The 22,243-nt window shown below is 37.8% G+C and overlaps 2 protein-coding genes across 4 annotated transcripts in view; one reads left to right on the top strand and one right to left on the bottom strand.

The window, feature by feature from the left end:
• Window positions 1-16,697, bottom strand: part of LOC126481289 (anaphase-promoting complex subunit 2) — a 117,555-nt gene extending 100,858 nt beyond the window's left edge. Inside the window, exons 1-3 of one of the 2 annotated variants that reach the window (XM_050104928.1) lie at window positions 16,651-16,697; window positions 16,383-16,562; window positions 9,153-9,591 (exon numbers count right to left, since the gene is read on the bottom strand). In XM_050104928.1, coding sequence (XP_049960885.1) covers window positions 9,153-9,591; window positions 16,383-16,469 — 526 coding nt within the window. In that variant the 5' untranslated portion in view covers window positions 16,470-16,562; window positions 16,651-16,697. The other variant, XM_050104927.1, reaches the window with a different exon arrangement.
• A 179-nt stretch (window positions 16,698-16,876) lies between these two features.
• Window positions 16,877-22,243, top strand: part of LOC126481295 (uncharacterized) — a 166,569-nt gene continuing 161,202 nt past the window's right edge. The window contains exon 1 of one of the 2 annotated variants that reach the window (XM_050104941.1): window positions 16,877-16,982. In XM_050104941.1, the coding sequence (XP_049960898.1) occupies window positions 16,967-16,982 (16 nt within the window). In that variant the 5' untranslated portion in view covers window positions 16,877-16,966. Of the gene's footprint in view, window positions 16,983-17,146; window positions 17,166-22,243 lie in introns of those variants that run through there. The other variant, XM_050104943.1, reaches the window with a different exon arrangement.

Raw genomic sequence — 22,243 nt, 5'->3', positions numbered from 1 at the left:
GTATCCATCTCAAAAAAAATATGCAACCAAAATTAGATGACAGTAATATGGTAAACATAAGCTTGAAGTTTTTGGATCAATGATTCTTCCTTTGAGATGTTTCCAAGGACAGGAACTGCTTTGGACTGAAAGGTTTCTGCAGTTTTGGAATTCCGATGTACAGGTTGACAGATTTGACATTTCTTTTTCTACTATCAATCAATTTCAATTTTTCTTCCTGTTTTTCCTACTTAAGGGTCACAATAATTTAAAATAAAACAATGTTTCACTCTATCAGTTTCTGTTGTATCAGATACATTAGGTCTGCTACTTCTCTGTCGACTAAACGAAGGAAGAACATTTTGTGGTAGCCTCACAAGTAGCAGTTTCATACTCTATTTGAAACGCACTGCAAATACTGTCTTAAAACAGTTGATATAATAATTGTATTAAGTTTAAGATTCACAATTAAGTAATTAAGATTCACAATTATTTAACAAACTCTACATAGCTGTTTTTAAAATGGTTCCAATGGCTCTGAGCACTATGGGACTTAACTTCTGAGGTCATCAGTCCCCTAGAACTTAGAATCACTTAAACCTAACTAACCTAAGGACATCACACACATCCAAGCCCGAGGCAGGATTCGAACCTGCGACCGTAGCGGTTGCGCAGTTCCACACTGTAGCACCCAGAACCACTCGGCCACTCCGACCGGCAGCTGTTTTTAAATCACCTGTTTCATTGAGAGCAAAAGCCTAAGATCCACAATTATTTATTTATCAAATGGCTTCTTGACACATTAAAAAACACACATGTGCAGGTAATAACACAATGCAGAGTATTATACACATAATATAAAACATTACAAATGAACATCTTGGTTATTTATGTAAACTAATCAACTTCTGGGCTGCCAGCAGGATGTCTTCTGGTCTACCATTATATGACATTCTGCGGCATTCATCTGTGACATGTCTGAAGGTCTGTGGTTCTCTACAATTTCAAAATGGGGATGTTTGGTTACCCCATTTGTGTAGATAAATATGCATATCTGATATGTTTGGTCCTAGTTCTGTTTATCATCGATAATGCTTGACATGGCAGCTCATATCCCAGTGATTTTTGAGCAATACAGGGCATATTATTATTTCGTTGTCCCATTCATTCTTGAGTCTGTGCGTTGGTGAAGCTGAACCCATCTTCCATAGAGACCTTTGCTGTTTTTGTTGATGGTAGTTTAGAGTTACCTTGGGACGTAAAGTTAGTTCATGTAGCAGAAGGCTATATGTGCACCCCCAGTGACGCTAAATAAACTGGCACCTACTGGTGGTAGGATAATCATGTGATTTCCTGACCACAAGACATATTCTATGTACCAAACTGACAAATTTTAAGGTGTCTCTCACTAGCCACCAGCAACACAATCTTATAATCTGTCAGCAACAAAAATTTTTGATCATTTTTCCAATAACACAAAATGTTTTGACAGGTGCAAAGCAAATTTTAAATCTAAATTAAAATGATTTCTCCCAGACAGATCATTCTATTCCATGGATTAATTTCTACTTAAAAACTGGTAGAGGAGGAAAAAACTTGTTTTTAATCCCCATTGCATGAGAAGGACTAAAAAAATAGTGTGTTCATTAATGTTAACACTAATCATGTATACATATCCTGTTGACCAACTCATTCCACATCATTTCAGTGAAGATTAGATTAGATTAGATTAGATTTACTTTCATTCCAATTGATCCGTAGTGAGGAGGTCCTCCAGGATGTGGAACATGTCAGAAAAACAACAATACATGACAAATATTTAAACTAAAACAAATAAGCTAATGTACCATTCCACAGGTCCCAAGTGGAATGATCGTCATTTTTTAATGAACACTAAGAGTCATTTTACAAATACTATTGCACTGAATTTAAAATAAAAAAGTTTTATATTTATTTATAAGGTAAGAAACATGTAATACAACTACTGTAATACTTATTTACAATGAACACATTACTGCACTGAAATGGTGCAGAAGTTGGATTATACTTACACACACACACACACACACACACACACACACACACACACAAATTTTCAGTGAACACATTACTGCACTGAAATTGTGCAGAAGTTATGTTGTACTTATATACAAATCAGTTGGTTTTCCTCAGAAATTCATCAATGGAGTAGAAGGAGTTGGCCACCAATAAATCCTTTAGGCTTCTCTTAAACTGAATTTCATTGGTTGTTAAGCTTTTTATGGCTGCTGGCAAGTTATTGAAAATGTGTGTTCCTGAATAATGCACACCTTTTTGTACAAGACTAAGTGACTTTAAATCCTTGTGAAGATTATTCTTATTTCTAGTATTGATTCCATGAATTGAGCTGTTGGTTTGAAAAAGTGATATATTTTTAATGACAAATTTCATTAAGGAATAAATATATTGGGAAGCTGTAGTTAGTATCCCTAGTTCCCTAAACAGGCTTCTGCAGGATGTTCTTGAGTTCACACCACATATAATTCTTACTGCACGTTTTTGTGCCCGGAAAACTTTAGCTTGGCTTGATGAATTACCCCAGAAAATAATCCCATATGACATTATGGAATGAAAGTAAGCATAGTATGCCAGCTTTTTCATTTTTATATCCCCTATGTCTGACAAAATTCGCATTGCAAACAGAGATTTGTTAAGACGCTTCAGCAGTTCTGTGGTGTGCTCCTCCCAGTTGAATTTATTATCAAGCTGTAATCCCAAGAATTTAACACCGTCCACTTCTTCTATCTTCTTGTCATCATATGTTAGACATATACTCTTGGGACACCCCTTACAGGTTCTGAACTGCATGTAGTGTGTTTTTTCAAAGTTTAGTGACAAAGAATTGGCTAGGAACCAGTGATTAATGTCTACAAATATTTTATTGGCTGATCTTTCTAAGACTACACTTGATTTGCTATTTATTGCAATGTTTGTATCATCAGCAAACAAAACAAACTTGGCATCTGGTAATGTTACTGATGAAAGGTCATTGATATACACAAGAAAAAGTAAGGGCCCCAAAATGGAACCTTGTGGGACCCCACATGTAATTAGTTCCCAGTTGGATGATGCCTGATAGCTTGATACATGTCTCTTTCCTAATAACACCCTTTGTTTCCTGCCAGAGATATAAGATTTGAACCATTTTGCAGCATTTCCTGTTACACTATAATATTCTAGTTTACTTAAAAGGATATTGTGATTTACACAGTCAAATGCCTTTGACAGATCACAAAATATACCAGTTGCCTGCAATTTTTTGTCTAATGAATTAAGTACATTTTCACTGTAAGTGTAGATAGCCTTTTCAATATCAGAACCTTTTAGAAATCCAAACTGTGACTTTGACAGTATGTTATTTGAGATAAGATGGTTATAAAGACGACTGTACATTACTTTTTCGAAAATTTTTGAGAATGCTGGCAACAGTGAAATTGGACGGAAATTTGATGCTATTTCTTTATCTCCCTTCTTAAACAGTGGCTTAACTTCAGCATATTTCAGCCATTCGGGAAATATTCCACTGATAAACGACTGGTTACACAGATAGCTTAATATGTTACTTAGCTCAGAATCACATTCTTTAATCAACTTTGTTGATATTTCATCATACCCACTAGATGTTTTTGATTTTAAAGATTTTATGATGGACATTATTTCTGTTGGGGTAGTGAGGGTCAAATTCATATTATGGAAGTTACTTGAAATGTCTGGTCTAAGGTAATCCATAGCAGCATCTACCGAACCTGACAACCCCATCTTTTCAGTAACAGTTATAAAATGTTTGTTAAAAAGTTCTGCAACACTATACACATCTGTCACCAATGCATCATTTACTCTTAATGCTATTTGTTCCTCTTCATGTCTGGTTCTACCGGTCTCTTCCTTCACTATATCCCATATTGTCTTTATTTTGTTATCTGATATGACTATCTTTTCCTTGTAATATATTTGCTTTGACATCCGTATTACAGTCTTTAATATTTTGCAGTATTTCTTATAATGTGCTATAGCATCAACATTGGAAATGTTTCGGATTGACAGATACAGTTTTCTTTTTGTTTTACAAGATACCCCTATTCCTCGAGTAATCCATGGCTTCTTTGTAGACTTTGCTCTAACCTTGGTAAGTTTTGGGGGAAAGCAGTGTTCAAATAAGGTAAGCACTTTATTAGCAAAAATGTTATATTTTTCATTCATGCCATGAGCACTGTAAACATCAGAATCATTCAAATGATCTATGATGTATGTAACTAACTAACCGTTGAACTTTAAGAACATAAAGGTGTTTAAAGTGTACTGTAACAGTTGTAAACCTAAAGTACTGTTTTTGTTGTTGTCTTCAGTGCAAAGAGTGACTTCATGCAGCTCTCCACATTGGTCTATCTTGTGCTAATCCCTTTATCACAGCATAGCAACTGTAACCTACATCTACTGTATTCAAGCCTTTGTATGCCTTTATAAATTTTACGCCCCATTCTTCCTAACATAGTGACAATTTCTGGATGTCTCATGACTTGTCCTATCAACTGATTCCTTTCTTTAGTCATGCTGTGCCATAAAATTCTTTTTTTCCCACTTCAATTCAGTACATCTTCATTATTTATTTCCTCTTTCCATCAAATCTTCAGCATTATTCTGTAGCACCACATTTCAAAACATTCTACTCCCTTCTTGTATGAATTCTTAATTGCCAAATGTACTTCTGTACAAGGTACAACCTTCAGAAGATTTCCTAACAACTAAATTTATATTCAGTCAACAAATTTCTCTTTTTCAGCAACCCATTTCTTGCTATTGTCGGTATGGATTTCATAGCTTTTCTACTTCAGCCATCGTCTACTTCACTACCCAAACAGTAAAAATCATCTACCACTTTCAGTATCTAGTTTCCTAATCTGATTCCGTCAGTATCACTTGGTGCACAATACACCACATGTTAGTTGCATGAAATTCTGTATGTATTGCTAGAAAGTGCTTTCTACTACATAAATTGTTTGGACTTCTTATATATAACACCCAATTCCTCAAAAAATGCTCTTGTGGCTTAGCATTTCTTTCCACTGACACCTACAATTTAGGTAAGTTGAAGTTTCCAGTGTTGAGAGGAACTTGTAACCTTAACATAAATAGATGATACTACAATCTGGATCACCATGCACTATGACAATGAAGAGTGATTGTTATACAGTGGCAAAAACAGCAAATCTATCAACAATATGAATGCTAAAATAGTTCCACACTATCTATGGTACAGGGCTAAAAAGATCTACTTATTAGATATATAAAATTAAACTCAGTCTCAAAGAAAACAATGCATATCCCTAGGGAATGCCACATTTCATTATTTGTTTCAGTTAATAACAATTTACACATATCCTCCAAAATACTGCAATTACTTATCTTTCAGTACTATATGAATACCATACACTTCACTTTGTGGTAATACAGACTGTTTACTAGGAAATGTTCAGGCAGACAGTTGGGAAGGAGAGGAAATGATTTAGACAGCAAGACGGGGGAGAATAAGTACACAGTGATAAGAGGGTAGAAAAGAATGGAAACCTGTATAAGTGGCGGGTGACAGGACAGGGAACACTCAGATGAGTGCAGATCACTACTGTTAACACTTTGACTCCTGGTCATATAAAGCTTGCGGCCTCTTAGAAAGCCAATTATTTTTAAGAATTTTCAATATTTTTTATTAATAAAAGTAGCCAACATTTAACTGTGACACTAACATTCCATGAAAGCCTGACACTATTACTCCTGGATTGCATAGTTTCAGCTTATTTGAATGTTTAGTTTATTTTACTTGTATTTTTAAGGAATGTTACATTTTGCAAGCAATGTATACGGAAGTCAAAAATTTTTAATAACCACATTAATCCCAATAATCTACTATTCTAATTTCAATAACTGGAAATAAACATCCAACAATACTGATTGTATATTATTACACATTAGTTTTGCACAGTATAATTTTTTTACTGACACATTCTGAAACATGGTGCCTTACACATGGCAATTTTGCACTCACTGCGCTGTATGTTGTGCTATTCTTGCAGCCTTTCCTCTTTGGTTTTTCATTTTGGCTAAACATACTTTTCACATCCTCTGAATTCTTGTTTTATCTATTTCAGGGAATGCTTTCCTGTAGACAACCTACTCAGCTCGCCCCAAGCAGAACTCTGGAATTGTCCTCACACACTGGCAATTCTGCACACTACAACTTTGTGTATTTAGACAGAGGTATCTTCTTATTTTCTTACTGTACTATGGAGAACACATGCATTCTTCAGACACATAAGGAAACAATGTGCAGTGTTTGCATAATGTTGGTGCAGTATAGTGTATCAAGGCATATAAGTCCACAAGTTGCACAGTGATACATTTACATGTAATATCTTTGACTTTTTTTATATACTTTGTTTTATATATTTATGCTGTTGTTGAATTTTGATGCTTGTATAGAGTACTCTCAGATTGCATTGTTTGAAAATGCCAGACAATAAATGTTGCTTCAAAGTTAATTTCATGCTTGTTGCAACATTTTTGGTGACTGCATTGTTATCTCCAATGGAAACTAACATAGTAACCATGCCGTGTAATACTGGACATCAAGTGCAAACCAACCACACCAACTGCACCATGCATCATCCACATACTGCGTCGGTGACGTCCTTTGAAAGTCGAGAGCCGGTCTACTGCGTCAACCGTGCTGTCCACAGAGAGCAATATGCTTCAATAAAAAATTCAGATACATGCTCAAAGGCAGACACTTCATTCTCATCATGGACCACAAATTGCAGACATATGCATTTCGTGAATTCCCGGACAAAGCATCGCCGTGCCATCTTTGTCATCTGAACTTCATAGAACAGTTTACAACCAACATTGTTCATGTAGAGAGAGAATTTAATGACCCAGCAGATGCTCTCTCTCGCACTGAGGTGATCTCAAAGGCAATCAAATACAAGGCACTAGCTGCAGCACATTAGTCCGATGACAAACTGTGAGATGTCTTGACCTGGCCATCTACCTTTCAGCTATGCTGCATTCAATTAACATGCTTTTGTATTGTGACATCTCTGCATAAAAGCCATGACCCTTCATGAAATTGCATCACTACACGATCTGTCTCATCCTGGTGTTTGTGCTACAGTGCATTTGGTGAAAAGAACTCGTGTGTGGCCTAACACTGACAGAGACTGTAAGATCTTTGTTCACCAATGCACGGCCTATCAGCGTAACAAGATCACTCGTCATGTTAGTGGACTTCAAAATGGCTCTAAGCACTATGGGACTTAATATCTGAGGTCATCAGTCCCCTAGAACTTAGAACTACTTAAACCTAACTAATCTAAGGACATCACACACATCCACGACCGAGGCAGGATTTAAACCTGCGACTGTAGCGGTCACGCGGTTCCAGACTGAAGCGCTTAGAACCACTCGGCCAACCGGTTAGTGCACTCCTCGTAATGTTTGTTCCACCTAACCAATGGTTTGAAAATGTCCACAATGACATTGTTGGACCGCTGCTGCCCTTGGAGGAATGTACTTACTGTCTGACTGTCACAGACCAATGTGCTGGCTGGAGGTACTCCCCATGTCTGATATTACTGCACAGACTATTGTCACTACATTTCTCAGTGGGTGGATTGCTCATTTTGACGTACCATTACGTATCAGTACTGACCGGGGAGGTCAATTTGAGTTTTATCTACTGAAGGCACTCACAACCCTGTTAGGTACGAAACACATCCGGACAAATGCTTACCACCCTGTAGTGAATGGTTTCATAGAATGCTTACAACATCAGCTCAAAGTATCTCTTCGGCATCACAAGACACAGCATTGGACTGAGACACTACCGATCGTGCTGCTGGGTCTCCGCACAGCCGTCAAAGATGATCTGAACACAACTGCAGCTGAGCTGCTCAATGGACAACCGAATAGACTACAAGGTGAGTTCCTGTGCAGCATGCCGGTCACTGTCACTAATTCATCAAACTTCGTCAGCAAGTTACGCACACAGATGCGACAACTCTGGCCTACTGCAGCAAGAGAGCGAGGGACTCATCGGACATTTGTCAAGCTCCAAACAAGTTTTCATTCTACATGACACAGTACATAAACTTCTACAACCATCATATGATGGGCCTTATATTGTACGCAGCAGGGGTTAAAACGTTTAGAGTCACTATCATAGGAATGCCAACAACAGTTTCCATTCACTGCCTAAAACCAATATTTAGTGCTTCTGATACTGGTGCACACAAATCACCTACCACACCATTTACGAACACATCTGAACCACCCACTACCCTGCCACATGTCGCTGATAACCCCCCACGGAAATTGAGTTCTGCAGCTGACGACTCCACAAGAGCAACACCAGTCATCATGTGATCCGGACACTAGGTCAAGTATATTTGCAGATGGCATTAACACTTTGGAGGAGGGGGGAGTGATGTAGTGGTTGCATAGTGATTGTGCAGTGTAGTGTATCAATGCTTAAATTGTACAGCAATTACATTTAGATGTGATATTTTTTACTTTGTGTTTATTCTTTGTTTTATACATTCATGCCACAGTTGAATTTTGATGTTGTGTATTCTCAGATTGCACTGTGTGAATACGCCAAACAATAAACGCTGCATCGAAGTTAATTTCACACTTGTCACAACAAATGAAAAGCAAGTTTCCTCCACCATTTCACAGTTCTGTACTCAAAAGCCCCATAGGACATCATCTGATCAGATGTAAATTTCCTGAGCAACACAATGAAGACATATTAAGCTAGCCAATATGAATGATTAGATCGGAAGTCTACCAAAATTTTCACGTCCCGTCAACTAATGGGATTTGCACTCAAAGTGTCAACAGCTTCAACAATGCAAACTGGGCAATTATCTGATTCTATTTAGTGCATATATGCATTTCAGATTAATACACATTATTTAGCACACAATATTTATGTATTTAACACAACACTTAGAGATGAATACAGAGTACTGCACGCTAGATAATAGTAATGTGGCAATAATGAGAATTAGAGTGCCAGAAAACCAATAGAATCAGTTTTTGTTAGAAGTCTTATCAATAAACTTGGTAGATGGCGAACCGACCTGATTCAGTTTTATCAGAGTTGCAGAATACTTTAAATGACCTCCTGTAGAAATCTTCAGTTATAGCAGAATGGTTTAATGGAAGCTGTGAATGTAGTGTTGCCCTCAATAAAACTTTAAATTCTTCCACTACAGATCTCTGACCAAAGGTAAGATGATTCTTAGAGGCTGACAGATCATGTAATTTTTCCAGTTTCTCCAGGATTGGGAGAAACTGATGCAGTCGGTTGTATAAATTATTCACAGCATCTTTAAATCTTCCAAAGCCTTCATTTTCACCTTCACTTCCAGAAAACTTGCTCCAAAATTCAGGAGCTATTTTCTGTCGTAAAATCTTCTGTATCCGAGACAGAACTAAATCTTCAAGAAAATGACCAAGATTGTGTTCTCTGACAACATCAGCTATGAAGGAAGTGTCTTGGGAGCCACTAACAGGTTCCTGCAAAAATATAAAAACAAGAAGAATTTAAATTGCAAAACTACAATAGGAAGTAAAAACTGTTTGGAAGAAACAGAATTACAATGGGAAAGTTTCACAAAAGATTTGTGTCACTGTATGTTATACATTCATATCATTTTTATTGGAAAAATTTTTCTGTCTAGTTTTGAAAAGTATGAATTTTCATTACTTGGTCATCTCTTACAATTGCATATTCAGATATAATATAATGTTAGTTCACTACCCTCCTTCTGAGCACCATATACAAGACCTAAATACTTACATTGCAGGAGACTAACGGCAGCGATTTGCCAATGCCTCTCTCTACCACAACAAAATCTTACTTATCCATCGAGCAGATCAATAGATGGTCTTTGTATGGTTTCAATTGTTCAGCAGATAGCCATGAAATCAATCAAAGTCCCAGATTTCAAAATCTAACTGATGCCCTTCCCTGGAGTGACTTTCATCAACAGCAGAGCTTCATATATCCAAATATACTGACACTTTAGAGTATATTCCAAGTCAATCTTACTAACTCTTCACAAATGCATACTTGGGTTCCTTTTACAAAAAATCAGACTCCCCAAAAGCTTGCTTGAGCTGGTTTTTACATAGTACCAGTATCTTTCTATATTTTTCATGTCAAAGTAATTGTCTTTCCGATAACTGAAAAGTGACCAAGTCCAAACATCTATTAAAGACTTGAAAAGGTTTTTAAATTCAGAACACTCAATTCTCCACCTTCTTATAACTCCACATGAACAACTGTCCAAAAGCATGACTCAAATGGCAGCACATGAGATAGACTGCTAACAGCTGGAGGAGGAAAAGGGGGAAAAAGCGCATAAACTAATAGCTAAGGAAAAAGAAGCATGGATCAGAAGATATAACTGTGGGAAAAGAACAGCTTTTGGGGGAGGGGGGACAGCAAAATCGGTTGGGGACTGTGGGGAAAGAACAGCTTTTGGGGGAAGGGGGACAGCAAAATCGGTTGGGGAGTTTAAAAAATAAGGAAAGGTCCTTGAATGAGAGATACACATCAGTTGTGTGGACGAGGGGAGATAAAGATGAAGGGATTTTAATAACATGTCATCTAAACCTTATTTTCTTTCAAAATTTACATTTATTAACACACAGAAAAAAAATTACTACTGGCAGAAAATACACGGCTAGACAGGTGGGTGAGGAAAGCATCAGCCCAGATAATTAAAAAATAGAAAATAAAATCACAAGATACAAAGTTAAGGTGAGTGGATTAATGTCTGGTCTATATTTCTAATATTTCTGTATCATACCATCACACTCAGTAAAATTAAATATAAAATGAATTTCATGGGCCAAATTCTTACCAAATTTTCTATTTTTATTTCATTCTGTTTCTTTCTTGCTTGCATTCATTGTCTTCAGTTAAGTTTATTACAAAATTTGGCAACCAATTTGTTCACACATGATAATTTGACTACAGCAGCTTTTTTTATACAGCTAACATGACATGTGTATTCTCCACAGATGATGTACACAATTTAGCTGAATTCTTTTGTCTTGTGGTGATTTTACACAAAATTATTTCCAACAGAAGGTAACGTGTGATATTTTTTAGTCTTGTGCTGTTTGAGACTTTCCCAACATACCTGCTGCTTCATCAATTCATGGGTGTCAAGTCGGATAATGTTTCAACAAGATAGCTACTCGTCATCTTCAGATGCTTACTGACGTGTTGCTGCAACGGCTCACCAATATAAAGGCTGACTCGCTAGAAAATCGCAGGTGGCAGGGGTGGGGCTATAATGTCATCATGGATGAATCATAGAGCACAGTGACACTCAGTGTCCCCTGCCAGAGAAACAGGCCATAGTCTTTGCATTCACAAAGCAGGAAAAGCAAGGCTACAAATAGCAGCCCAGTGTGCACATGGGAGGGCAGTATGTTGGTGCCCAGGTTAAGTGTGTAGAGTGTGATTTTCCATCTGTGTTGACTCAGATACGTTCGTCTGCAGCTGGCAATGTCTTAGTACCACCAATGCTGGTTTCTCATGCCTTGCTGAGTTGAAATCCTGTGTCTCTACTGATCTTGTCATTATTTATATGAATTTCGACTGCTTCTTTAATGACTGAGTCCCACTACATGGAAGTAGGCAAAAGGATCTTTGTCTATCCATAGTTCATGCTGTGTTCCATGTCAAGACAATGTTCAGCCACAGCAGACTCTTCCGGCTGATCCAGTCTGGTGTGACGTCTATGTTCAGTGCATCTATCCTTAACAGATCTGGCTAATGTATGATTTCCCACTCTGGCACGGGACTTATATATCCCTGGTTTCCTTAGACCTAGGTTATCTTTAACATAACCCAGCATAGTTTGCACTTGCACTGGAGTGCAGAAGACACATTTTATTTGATGTAAAAACCACGCTCATGGAGTTCTCCGTTTCTTCTCGCTGTTCTTGAGCTTTAGTGTGTGCAAGTTTAAAAGCATTATGGATATGTTTATCAGAATACCCATTTTGTACAAACACAGAGCGAAGATGGCTAAGTCTGCTGAGAAGCTCCCTGCACCTGATACAATTCTAACCCTATGATCAAGAGTCCATAACACGCCATTACATTGAGACGGGTGATGGCAGCTCGTAGCTTGTAGATATAGGTCTGTGGAAGTCAGTTTACCAAACACACTGTGACCCAAGAAACCATCATCTTTTCTGTGCACCCAAGACACCATGGACTGGAAGGTCTCCTTTTTTCTCTGAAGCAAATGCTGGGATAGCAGGAGTTAAAGTGTTCCAGAAATGCTGGAAGCTTTGCTCCTCCGTATGGTCAAACTACAAAAGTGTCATCCACATACCTCCCAAAAAAATTAGGTCTTCGATAAAATGGTTAGCTACTACGGGAGACAAAGGGCTACCCATAGCAACACCATCAGTCTGCTCAAAATAGTGTTCATTAAATAAAAAGTACAATGTTCTCCTCCAACTTAGTTCCTATAAGTTGTAATAAATCCACCAAAGGCACTCGTGTGAACAGAGACCACATTGAAACTCACTAATACATCAGTTGGTTCAAGAAGCAAAGTCTTCAGGCATATAAAACCTTCTGAGTCTCGAATGTGCTGTTGACATTTTCCTACCATCAAGCTTAGAAGAGAAGCCAGATGTTTCGACAGGTGATATGTTAGGGCACCTATATTACTCACTAGGGGTGAAGATGAATCCCTTCCTTATGGATCTTAGGCAGCCTATAAAGTCGTGGTGGAACTGGCACTTGTGCTCTTAAACTCTTTTTAAGATGTTTGGGAAACTGGCTGGATTTGAGGAGTGTGGTTGTCTTCCATTATAGTATGTCAGTTGGATCCTTCTGGAGACGACGACACGCTGAGTCCCACAGTAAATCCGTCGAGTTACTGATATAAGATGTTGCAGGCAAAAGAACAATAGCGTTTCCCTTCTCAGCAGGTAAAATCACTATTTCAGTGTCTTCCCTTAAGGCAAAGAGAGTTTTCCTTTCTTCAGTGTTAATGTTCTGCTTTGGTGCGGGCATCCTGGTTATGGCCCTGCAACCCTCTTGCCTTATTTCTTCAGCAGTCTCTCTCGCAAGTTTCAGGACACCTTGCTAGCCAAAGTTGCTGTAATTGTTCATTTACAAATTTTTTACATAGTTTTCACTTTTTAGAAATACCAATTTGACTATCTGTTACGACGATTCCAAAATGGGCCCCGGCCCAAAACTAGTCAGCGAGTGACGAAAGAAAGTGAAATCTGCAACTCCAGCTGGTTTTTCATTGTACTGATTAACATTTATGAATTTCCAGCACGCTAGAAGTTCATAAAGTACTCTTCACAGTTTATGTCCTGTTTCTATTAATAAATCTGCTCCAATGAATAACAATCTAACAGCTGCAAATGCCTCATCTACGCATGGACAACTGGACTGAGTATCTAGTGTGGTACAGACTAATTTTCATCACTACAGTTACAAACATTAGCTGATTGATAAACATTAGCTGATCTGTGTTCCCAGCTCATTAAAAAGCTGTATGAAAAGCATTAGTTAACTTATTCTATCTTCTATCTTTTATACTTTACTGAGCTGTAATGACATCAGAAGTCATATAAAGAAAAAACTGTGATATTTAGGTGACGAAGGACATCATATGGTACCATAACAAGGACATATCCAAGATCACAATGACCCAATTCAGACTGTCAGCACTGTTTACATGTGATGTGACATAAAGAATGAATACACTAACAACTGTTGTGATTCAGTCACTTGACTGGAATGTAATCAAACATTTGTTTTCAGTAGAGGATCTGTGGCCAGCCCCTCGTCTGTCACCACTGGTACTATATTGCATGATGAAAAGGCACAAAATTACTGTGTAAACAACTAAAGACTATTCTGCAATGAATCATATTGGAGCACAACAAATGAAGGGGAAATGAACAACAACTCAGCACCAACATCTAATTTAGACCTTTAACACTATCAACTGTGCCAGTGAATCTAACGTTCACATCCAATAAGCATATCACCAACATACTTTGTGCTTTCACTTCATTAGACAAGTTAGAGGTGTCAACATTGAATCCGGGAAATGAACACATCCCATCATGATTGAAAACAGCAACTGGACTATCATGAAAGAAGGAAGGTGGTGGGTAGATGCACAGTGGGAAGGTGCAGTGTACCCATGACACTCCAACCAGGAGCACGATTCTGCCACATCAGCCTGTGGTTCATAATTTGGGCTGTGCATAGATCATTTGGCATTGACTTTCATGTTATTTTAGATATGAAGAGGTTATTTAGCCACTACAGTGTTTATTATACGTGGCATAATGCAAACACAAATAATAATATGTTACGAACTGACAGAGGTATTTTTCTGAGCCAGTAAATTCTACTAACAACAAAAGAAACAATGTCCCAGTGGAGTGTTTGCCCAAGCATTGGTAGTAACGAGGGAAGGTAATGGTGAAGCATGTGGTAGGAGATGACAAGAGCATATAGGAAATTTCTGGTGTGCACACCACTATAGCAACATTAGCAATATAGATGGATCAGTATATACAAGGGATTGGAAACTAATGTATCAAATATCATAGTATAAAAAGGATCCAACTAATAACAAATGAAACTGTATACTTCTACCACTAAGCAGATACGTCACCAAAAAAAAACCACAACATGTATAGGCATACTGTGTTTATATGAGAACACACTGAAAAGAACAAAGAAACGGGGAAAGAAAAATGTGGGACAGGACTTAACCAACAAATGGTATAGTCACACCCCATTTATATGAGCGTATATTGTAATGATCAAAGGATCTAGTGAAGAAAAATGTGGGACAGGACTTCAGTGAAAGCCTACCACAAAAAGTGCTGGTTCTGTTGTGTAATCAACACTGCAGTAACAATCACGCCCAATGTACTTCTCATTTCCTTTTTGCTGACTGCTTTTCAATGCCACCTCTATATCTTGTCACCATTTTTTTTTTTCAACTTCATTAAAACCCTGCAGAACTGCAGTATTCTGAGGTGAGATGGAAGCCACACAACATTCAGCAATAACCACAGTACAAATAATGATAGTGAAGCATTAGTATCTGTAGGAGTCAAAATTTCAACTGGCTATTAAAGTTGTGTCTGTGGGTTTTAAACATCTAAAAATGTATCACACTGTATGCTATTGTATGTTAATTGAGAAGATCCATAATGCACCTCTGGAACAAATGCTTCCAGAAGATTATGGGTAACATGTAACAATCAATAAAAGTGCCTGTAAGACTGTGTCACACTTTCTTATGTCCACTTACAAGTGATGGAATTTTCTTAAAAGCTCTTCACGTGGCTTCCCTCTCAGATGTAAGGAATAGTCAGTTACCGATATCAGGCATTGGCTTCTTCCCATAATGTGGTGATAATATGGCAAATGAAAACATGTGTGTTCAAACAGAAAGGAAAGAGAACAACGATATTATCTCTTTTGAGTCAACATTATCTTTTTGGAATGTATGATATTGATGACGATGATGGTGATACAGTGGTATGGGCACATGGCTACCAGATCTTTATTGTCTTTTTGGCGTGTAGGTTGTGGTGACAGATTGATCAGTAGTCTAGCCTGAGGTTTAGGATAGACTGAAAGTTGGCAGTTTGGTTTCGGGTTGGCGATGATGACTATCAATATGATATTTATTTCTAACGACATACTGATCTGTAGTGTAGCCTAAGGTTAGGTTAGGCTGAAAGGTGACAGTTTGGGTGTGAGTTTGTGAAGTGATATGGGACGCTTCAATTAATCAAGAGATTCTAGTATTTACAGAGGATGGCAGGCTCGGCTAGTATTACGTAAGGGATCAGTCAAATATAGTAATATTTTATCTTTTACGATAGTGTATAAGCAGTACTGTACATCTTTAGATGCACGATATGTTAACAGTTTTCGATTCTATATTCATGAAAGTGACTGTGCGCTAATGAGAGGAGAATGGGAGAGAGACAATACCATTTATCTAGTTTTTGACAGGTCTGCATTTCATATATTTTATTCACATTCCACTCAAAGTACTTGAAATGGCGTTGACGTCACGATGTTTAGCCCCTAAATAAATAAATAAAACAAAAACAAATAGAATGTAAACATATATGCGAAAAGATCCGGCGAAATGATTTTAACCACAGAAACCACGTTCTATTTAATCTGCAGTTCCAACGGGCGTTCTTGAATAAGTAAACAAAATAAGACATAAAAACTTGGACGGTATGAATAACGTCCATCAGAACCATACCTCCGCTTTTAAAATCGGAAAAACTGCAAGGAAGTTCTCATACACCTTCGACGGAATTTCGAGTGTCTGTACACTTGCGTTTGACATCTTCTTATCTTAGAGACTGTAATATTTCTGGAATAGTTCTAATGCTGAGAGACATTATTCCGGGTAAACTATCACCATACGACCACTTATTCCCTGTGATAACAAAAACATATTTACATCTCAAATAAAATCACTCACATCTTGGCATTTGAAAACTGTACCACTGTCGAAGTTATTATACCTCAAGCAAGGTGGCAACCACAGTCTTATATTAGACTGTGGTGGCAACCGGAAAACATTGCCTGCTGAATCAATTAAATAACGGCTTTTTGATTAATTTCTGAAAATTTTCAGTCCCATACTTAAATTATATGACTTCAATATAATACTTTTACATTGCGCAACTTTTTTATTATACGCAATTTTGTGTCATGAATTTTTAAGTCGGGTGTATGTAAAATCTTTGGTATGTTTACAAATAAACAGCACGTTGATGGCTATATGAGAAAAAAACATTGTGACTGTGGGAAAAACATTAAACCTGTAGTGTTCGGAAAATGCAAACCTCTGTCAGTAAGTAGAAAGTCACCAATCTAACTAGTAAATCATAAATATACGGTGATATTTGGAAATAAACTTTTCGCACAATAAGTTCATGTTCCCAGACTGTGGCTAAGCCATGTCTCCGCAATATCCTTTCTTTCAGGAGTGCTAGTTCTGCAAGGTTCGCAGGAGAGCTTCTGTAAAGTTTGGAAGGTAGGAGACGAGGTACTGGCAGAAGTAAAGCTGTGAGTACCGGGCGTGCGTCGTGCTTCGGTTGCTGAAATATTATAGCACTTGCCCGCGAAAGGCAAAGGTCCCGAGTTCGAGTCTCGGTCGGGCACACAGTTTTAATCTGCTAAGAAGTTTCAAGTTCATGTTATTCATGGAAATTTATGTCATGTTATAAACACAGAGCCAGTCTTCGACCTTATTATTTCTGGCTGGTACAATTTTGGTTTCCTGTACAAAGGTGTTGAATTTCTCAGTTTGTGTCTTGTGGCTTGAGCATTTTCTAATACACGTTTTCTGATTGTACTTTGTAGTTTAACGTTTTAGTTTTTATGTAAAAAGGACGTTTAAGTATGGCGTGAACGTAAATATTAGTGTGCGGTACATGCCAGTCAGTTAATGCAACCTTTATTTGACCCTCATATTCGTTGGCCTCACAAACTCACAACCGAATGAATACACTTAAACGTAACGTTGGCCAAGGGGTGCGCTACTAGATCAGACTTACACTACAACAAAGATTTCGTGGGGGTCCGATTCTAGCCGAAAAGTGTTTTAAGTATTTACGTATCGGCTATTGTATCTAAATGAGCATTTTTTTATTGGCACTCTTTATCTATTCCCACAAGTTTTAGGAAATATTGAAGAAGACTTATTCTAACTATGCAATATATACAAAGACATGAAAATTTATAAGTCTACTTTTTTAATCAAATTCATAGAAGGTCTCAATCCACCAGATTGGTTCACCAGGCAGTGATAGTCCTAGGCCTACATAACTAGTGGGAGGACTGCAAGTGCAATTGGATGGCCCAATTAGTTAAGATGACTGCCTACAATATGAAGTAGATTTGCATATGAATCTTGATCTGCTATATATATTTTTATTTGTTTCAATATATATGCATATAATGGGCTTGGGCAAAGAATGAAAGACCGAGCGAGGTGGCACAGTGGTTAGCACACTGGACTTGCATTTGGGAGGACGACGGTTCAATCCCGTCTCCGGCCATCCTGATTTAGGTTTTCCGTGATTTCCCTAAATCACTTCAGGCAAATGCCGGGATGATTCCTTTGAAATGGCACGGCCGATTTCCTTCCCCATCCTTCCCTTACCCGAGCTTGCGCTCCGTCTCTAATGACCTCATTGTCGACGGGACGTTAAACACTAATCTCCTCCTCCTCCTCCTCCAAAGAATGAAAGAGGAGAAATACTAATTGACTTCTGTAATAAATTTTAGCTAGTAATAGCTAATACTCTGTTCAAGAATTACAAGAGGAGGAGGTATATGTGGAAAATGCTGGGTGATATGGGAAGATTTCCGTTCGATTACAGCACATTTCCGTTCGATTACAGCACAGTCAGACAGAGATTCCAGAATCATATACTGGATTGTAAGGCATACCCAGGAACATATATAGGCTCAATACACAATGAAAGTAAATCTAATCTAATCTATAGTGGTGATGAAGAGTAGGCTGAAATTCAAGAGATTAGTCAGGAAGAATCAATACACAAAGAAATGAGATACTGAAGTATTAAGGGATGACGAGACACATGAAGTTCTCTAAGGATGTACATACAGAAATAAGGAATAGCTCGGTAGGCAGTACAGTTGAAAAGGAATGAAGATCTCTAAAAAGGGCAAGCACAGAAGCTGAAAAGGAAAACGTAGGTACAAAGAAGGTAAATGTGAAGAAACCATGGGTAAAAGAAGAAATACTTCAGTTGATTGATGAAAGAAGGAAGTACAAAAATGTTCAGGAAAACTCAGGAATACAGAAATACAAGTCGCTAAGGAATGAAAGGAATAGGACGTTCAGGGAAGCTAAGATGAAATGGCTGCATGAAAAATGTGAAGAAATCGAAAAAGAAATGATTGTCGGAACAACTGGCTAAGCATACAGGAAAGTCAGAACAGCCTTCGGTGACATTAAAAGCAAGGGTGGTAACATGAAGAGTGCAACAGGAATTCCACTGTTAAATGCAGAGGAGAGAGCGAGTAAATGGTAAGAGTACATTGAAGACCTCTATGAGGGGAAGATTTGTCTGATGTGATGGAAGAAGAAACATGAGTCAATTTAGAAGAGATAGGGGATCCAATATTAGAATCAGAATTTAAGAGAGCTTTGGAGGACTTAAGATCAAATAAGGCAGAATGATAGATAACATTCCATCAGAATTTCTAAAATCACGGGGGGAAGTGGCAACAAAACAACTATTCATGTTGGTGTGTAGAGTGTATGAGTCTGGTGACATGCCATTTGTCTTTCAGAAAAATATCATCCACACAATTTCGAAGAGTGCAAGACCTGACAAGAGCGAGAATTATCGCACAGTCAGCTTAACAGCTCATGCATCCAAGTTGCTGAGTAGAATAAGATACAGGAGAATGGAAAAGAAAATTGTGGATGTGCCAGATGACGATCAGTTTGACTTTAGAAAAGATAAAGGCACCACAGAGGCAATTCTGACAGTGCATATAATGGAAGCAAGGCCAAAGCAAAATCAAGACACGTTCATAGGATCTATCGACGTGGAAAAAGCGCTCAACAATGTAAAATGGTGCAAGATGTTCAAAATTCTGAGAAACATTGGGGTAAGGTATAGGGAGAGATGGTTAATATGCAATATGTACAAGAGCCAAGAGGGAATAATAAGAGTGGTTGACAAAGAATGAAACACTTGGATTAAAAAGGGTATAAGACCTGGATGTAGTCTTTCCCCCCTGCTGTTCAATTGGTACATTGAAGAAAATGATGGAAATAAAAGAAAGATTCAGGAGTGGAATTAAGATACAAGGTGAAAGGATATCAATGATATGATTTGCTGACAACATTGCTACCATGAGTAAAAGTGAAGAAGAATTACATGGTATGTTAAATGGAAGGGACAATCTAATGAGTACAGAATACGGATTGAGAGTAAATCAGAGAAAACCGGTTAACAATAAAAGTAATATTGTAGAACAAAAGCAAACTGGTGCTTTTCATTTATTAAAAATGAAAGTAATGAGAAGTAGCAGAAATGAGAGTAGTGAGAAACTTAACATCAGGATTGAGGAAGTTAAAGACTTCTACAACCTAAGCAGCAAAATATCCAATGATGGACAGAGCAAGGAGGGCATCAAAAGCAGACTAGCATTGGCAAAAAGGGTGTTTCTGGCCAAAAGCAGTCTACTAGTATCAAACATAGGACTTAATTTGAGGAATAAGTTTCTGAAATGTATGTCTGGAGCACAACATTGTGTGATAGTGAAACATGGACTGTGGGAAAGCCGGAACAGAGGAGAATCAAAGCATTTGAGATGTGGTGCTACAGGTGAATGTTAAAAGTTAGGTAGACTGATAAGCTAAGTAATGAGGTTCTGTGCAGAATCGGATAGGAAAGGAATGTGTGGAAAACACTGCAAGGAGAAGGCGACAGGATGATGGGACATCTGTTAAGACATCAGGGAATGACTTCTGTGGTAATAGAGTGAGCTGTAAAGGGCAAAAACTGTAGAGGAAGATAGAGATTGGAATACATCTATCAAAAAATTGAGGACATAGGTTGCAAGTGCTACTTTGCAATGAAGAGGTTGGTGCAGGAGAGGAATTTGTGGCAGGCCGTATCAGACTAGCCAGAAAACAGATGACCCAAAAAAGAAAGGACAAGTATGCCTTTATGTATAATATTGTCCTTAAATTTATCATTTTAGTGTTTCACAAGACAAAACTGCATTTATTGAACATTAGAAACTGTTGTGTTTACAGTTGTTCGATTAGAGTTTTAAATATTATGTTCTGGCATTGTTATTGTTGCAAAGAAAAAAGAAAAACAGTGTTTCACAGATGGAAATGCATTTCTAAATAGTTAATTTGCTTATTCTCAGTGTAGGAATCATGTGGATATTATTTTGTTACAAAGCGAATATGTCAAAATCACACAGGTTTTTGTTTGATGATTTTGTATTAGATGAAAGATAAGTATTGTCATTGTCCTGTTTTCTTCCTCTTTACACACTATGCTGTCGCACTTGTGTCACACATCACATCATCATTACATTATGGGATGAGGCCAACATAGAGAATAGGTAGGTTCAGCTGAGTCAAGTAGGACTGGAACAGATGCACAGTAAGACGTCACATGTGAGGCATTCTGGTATAATGGCGATATTTGTACGCTCAGATTGTCACCAACCCTGTAATAAACTGTAAAGAGGTGATATGTTGCTTGTGTGCTGGTCCAGTGGTTGCCTTGAGCTTCATCTTGTACAACAAAGGTATAATTCTCAGCAAAATCAGAAAACACCAAGACCTCACCTGCTTTAAGTTCATTTCTAAATCTTTTTTTCTAATTCTGATTGTCGAATGGCTACAAATAATTGATCTCTGATCTTCTCAACGTACACAACATTTTTTATATGACACCAAAAGAAAAAGTCCTCTGAGGTTAAACTGGGCTTTGTGATGGCCAAGGTATTGGGCCAGCCCTGCCTATCCACCTTCCTGAAAAGCAAGTGGTTACTGAAATGAGGTGGGGCGCCATCTTGTTCGAAAAACACAAGCCCCTTTTCCATCTCAATATCATCCATTTGGGGAAAGACATGCTTTGTCAACATGTCACAGTAAATGTCCCTGTTTATTGTTTTTTCTACAAAATCGAAAGGACCAATCACACAATCTTCCATCAAACTGCACCAGACATTAACTTTGTGAGAGTCACATTGATGCTGAATAACTTCATGTGGATACTCTGTCCCCCAAACTCTGCAGTTATGACGATTAACTGTTCCACTGACATGAAATGTAGCCTAATCAGAAAAGAGTATCTTTTTAAAAAAATTGACATCGTCATCAATTGTGTGTAGAAAGTCAACAACAAACTCATACCTTTAGATTTTATCAGTAGGTTTTATTTCATGCAACAGCTGCAATTTGTAGGTGTGCAACTTAAGTCTTTTACGCACATCATACACACTACCCTTAGGCACTCCTAACTGTAGACTGTGTCTGGCTAATGACTTCTGCGGGCCTTGAACACACAAAACATGGATCTGTCCAACAACATGTTCAGAAGT

Source organism: Schistocerca serialis, chromosome 5, assembly GCF_023864345.2.
Source record: "Schistocerca serialis cubense isolate TAMUIC-IGC-003099 chromosome 5, iqSchSeri2.2, whole genome shotgun sequence".
In the NCBI taxonomy this organism is placed as follows: Eukaryota; Metazoa; Arthropoda; class Insecta; order Orthoptera; family Acrididae; genus Schistocerca; species Schistocerca serialis.
The sequence above is the reverse complement of the archived record's forward strand: the minus strand, read 5'-3'. Positions and strand labels throughout refer to the sequence as shown.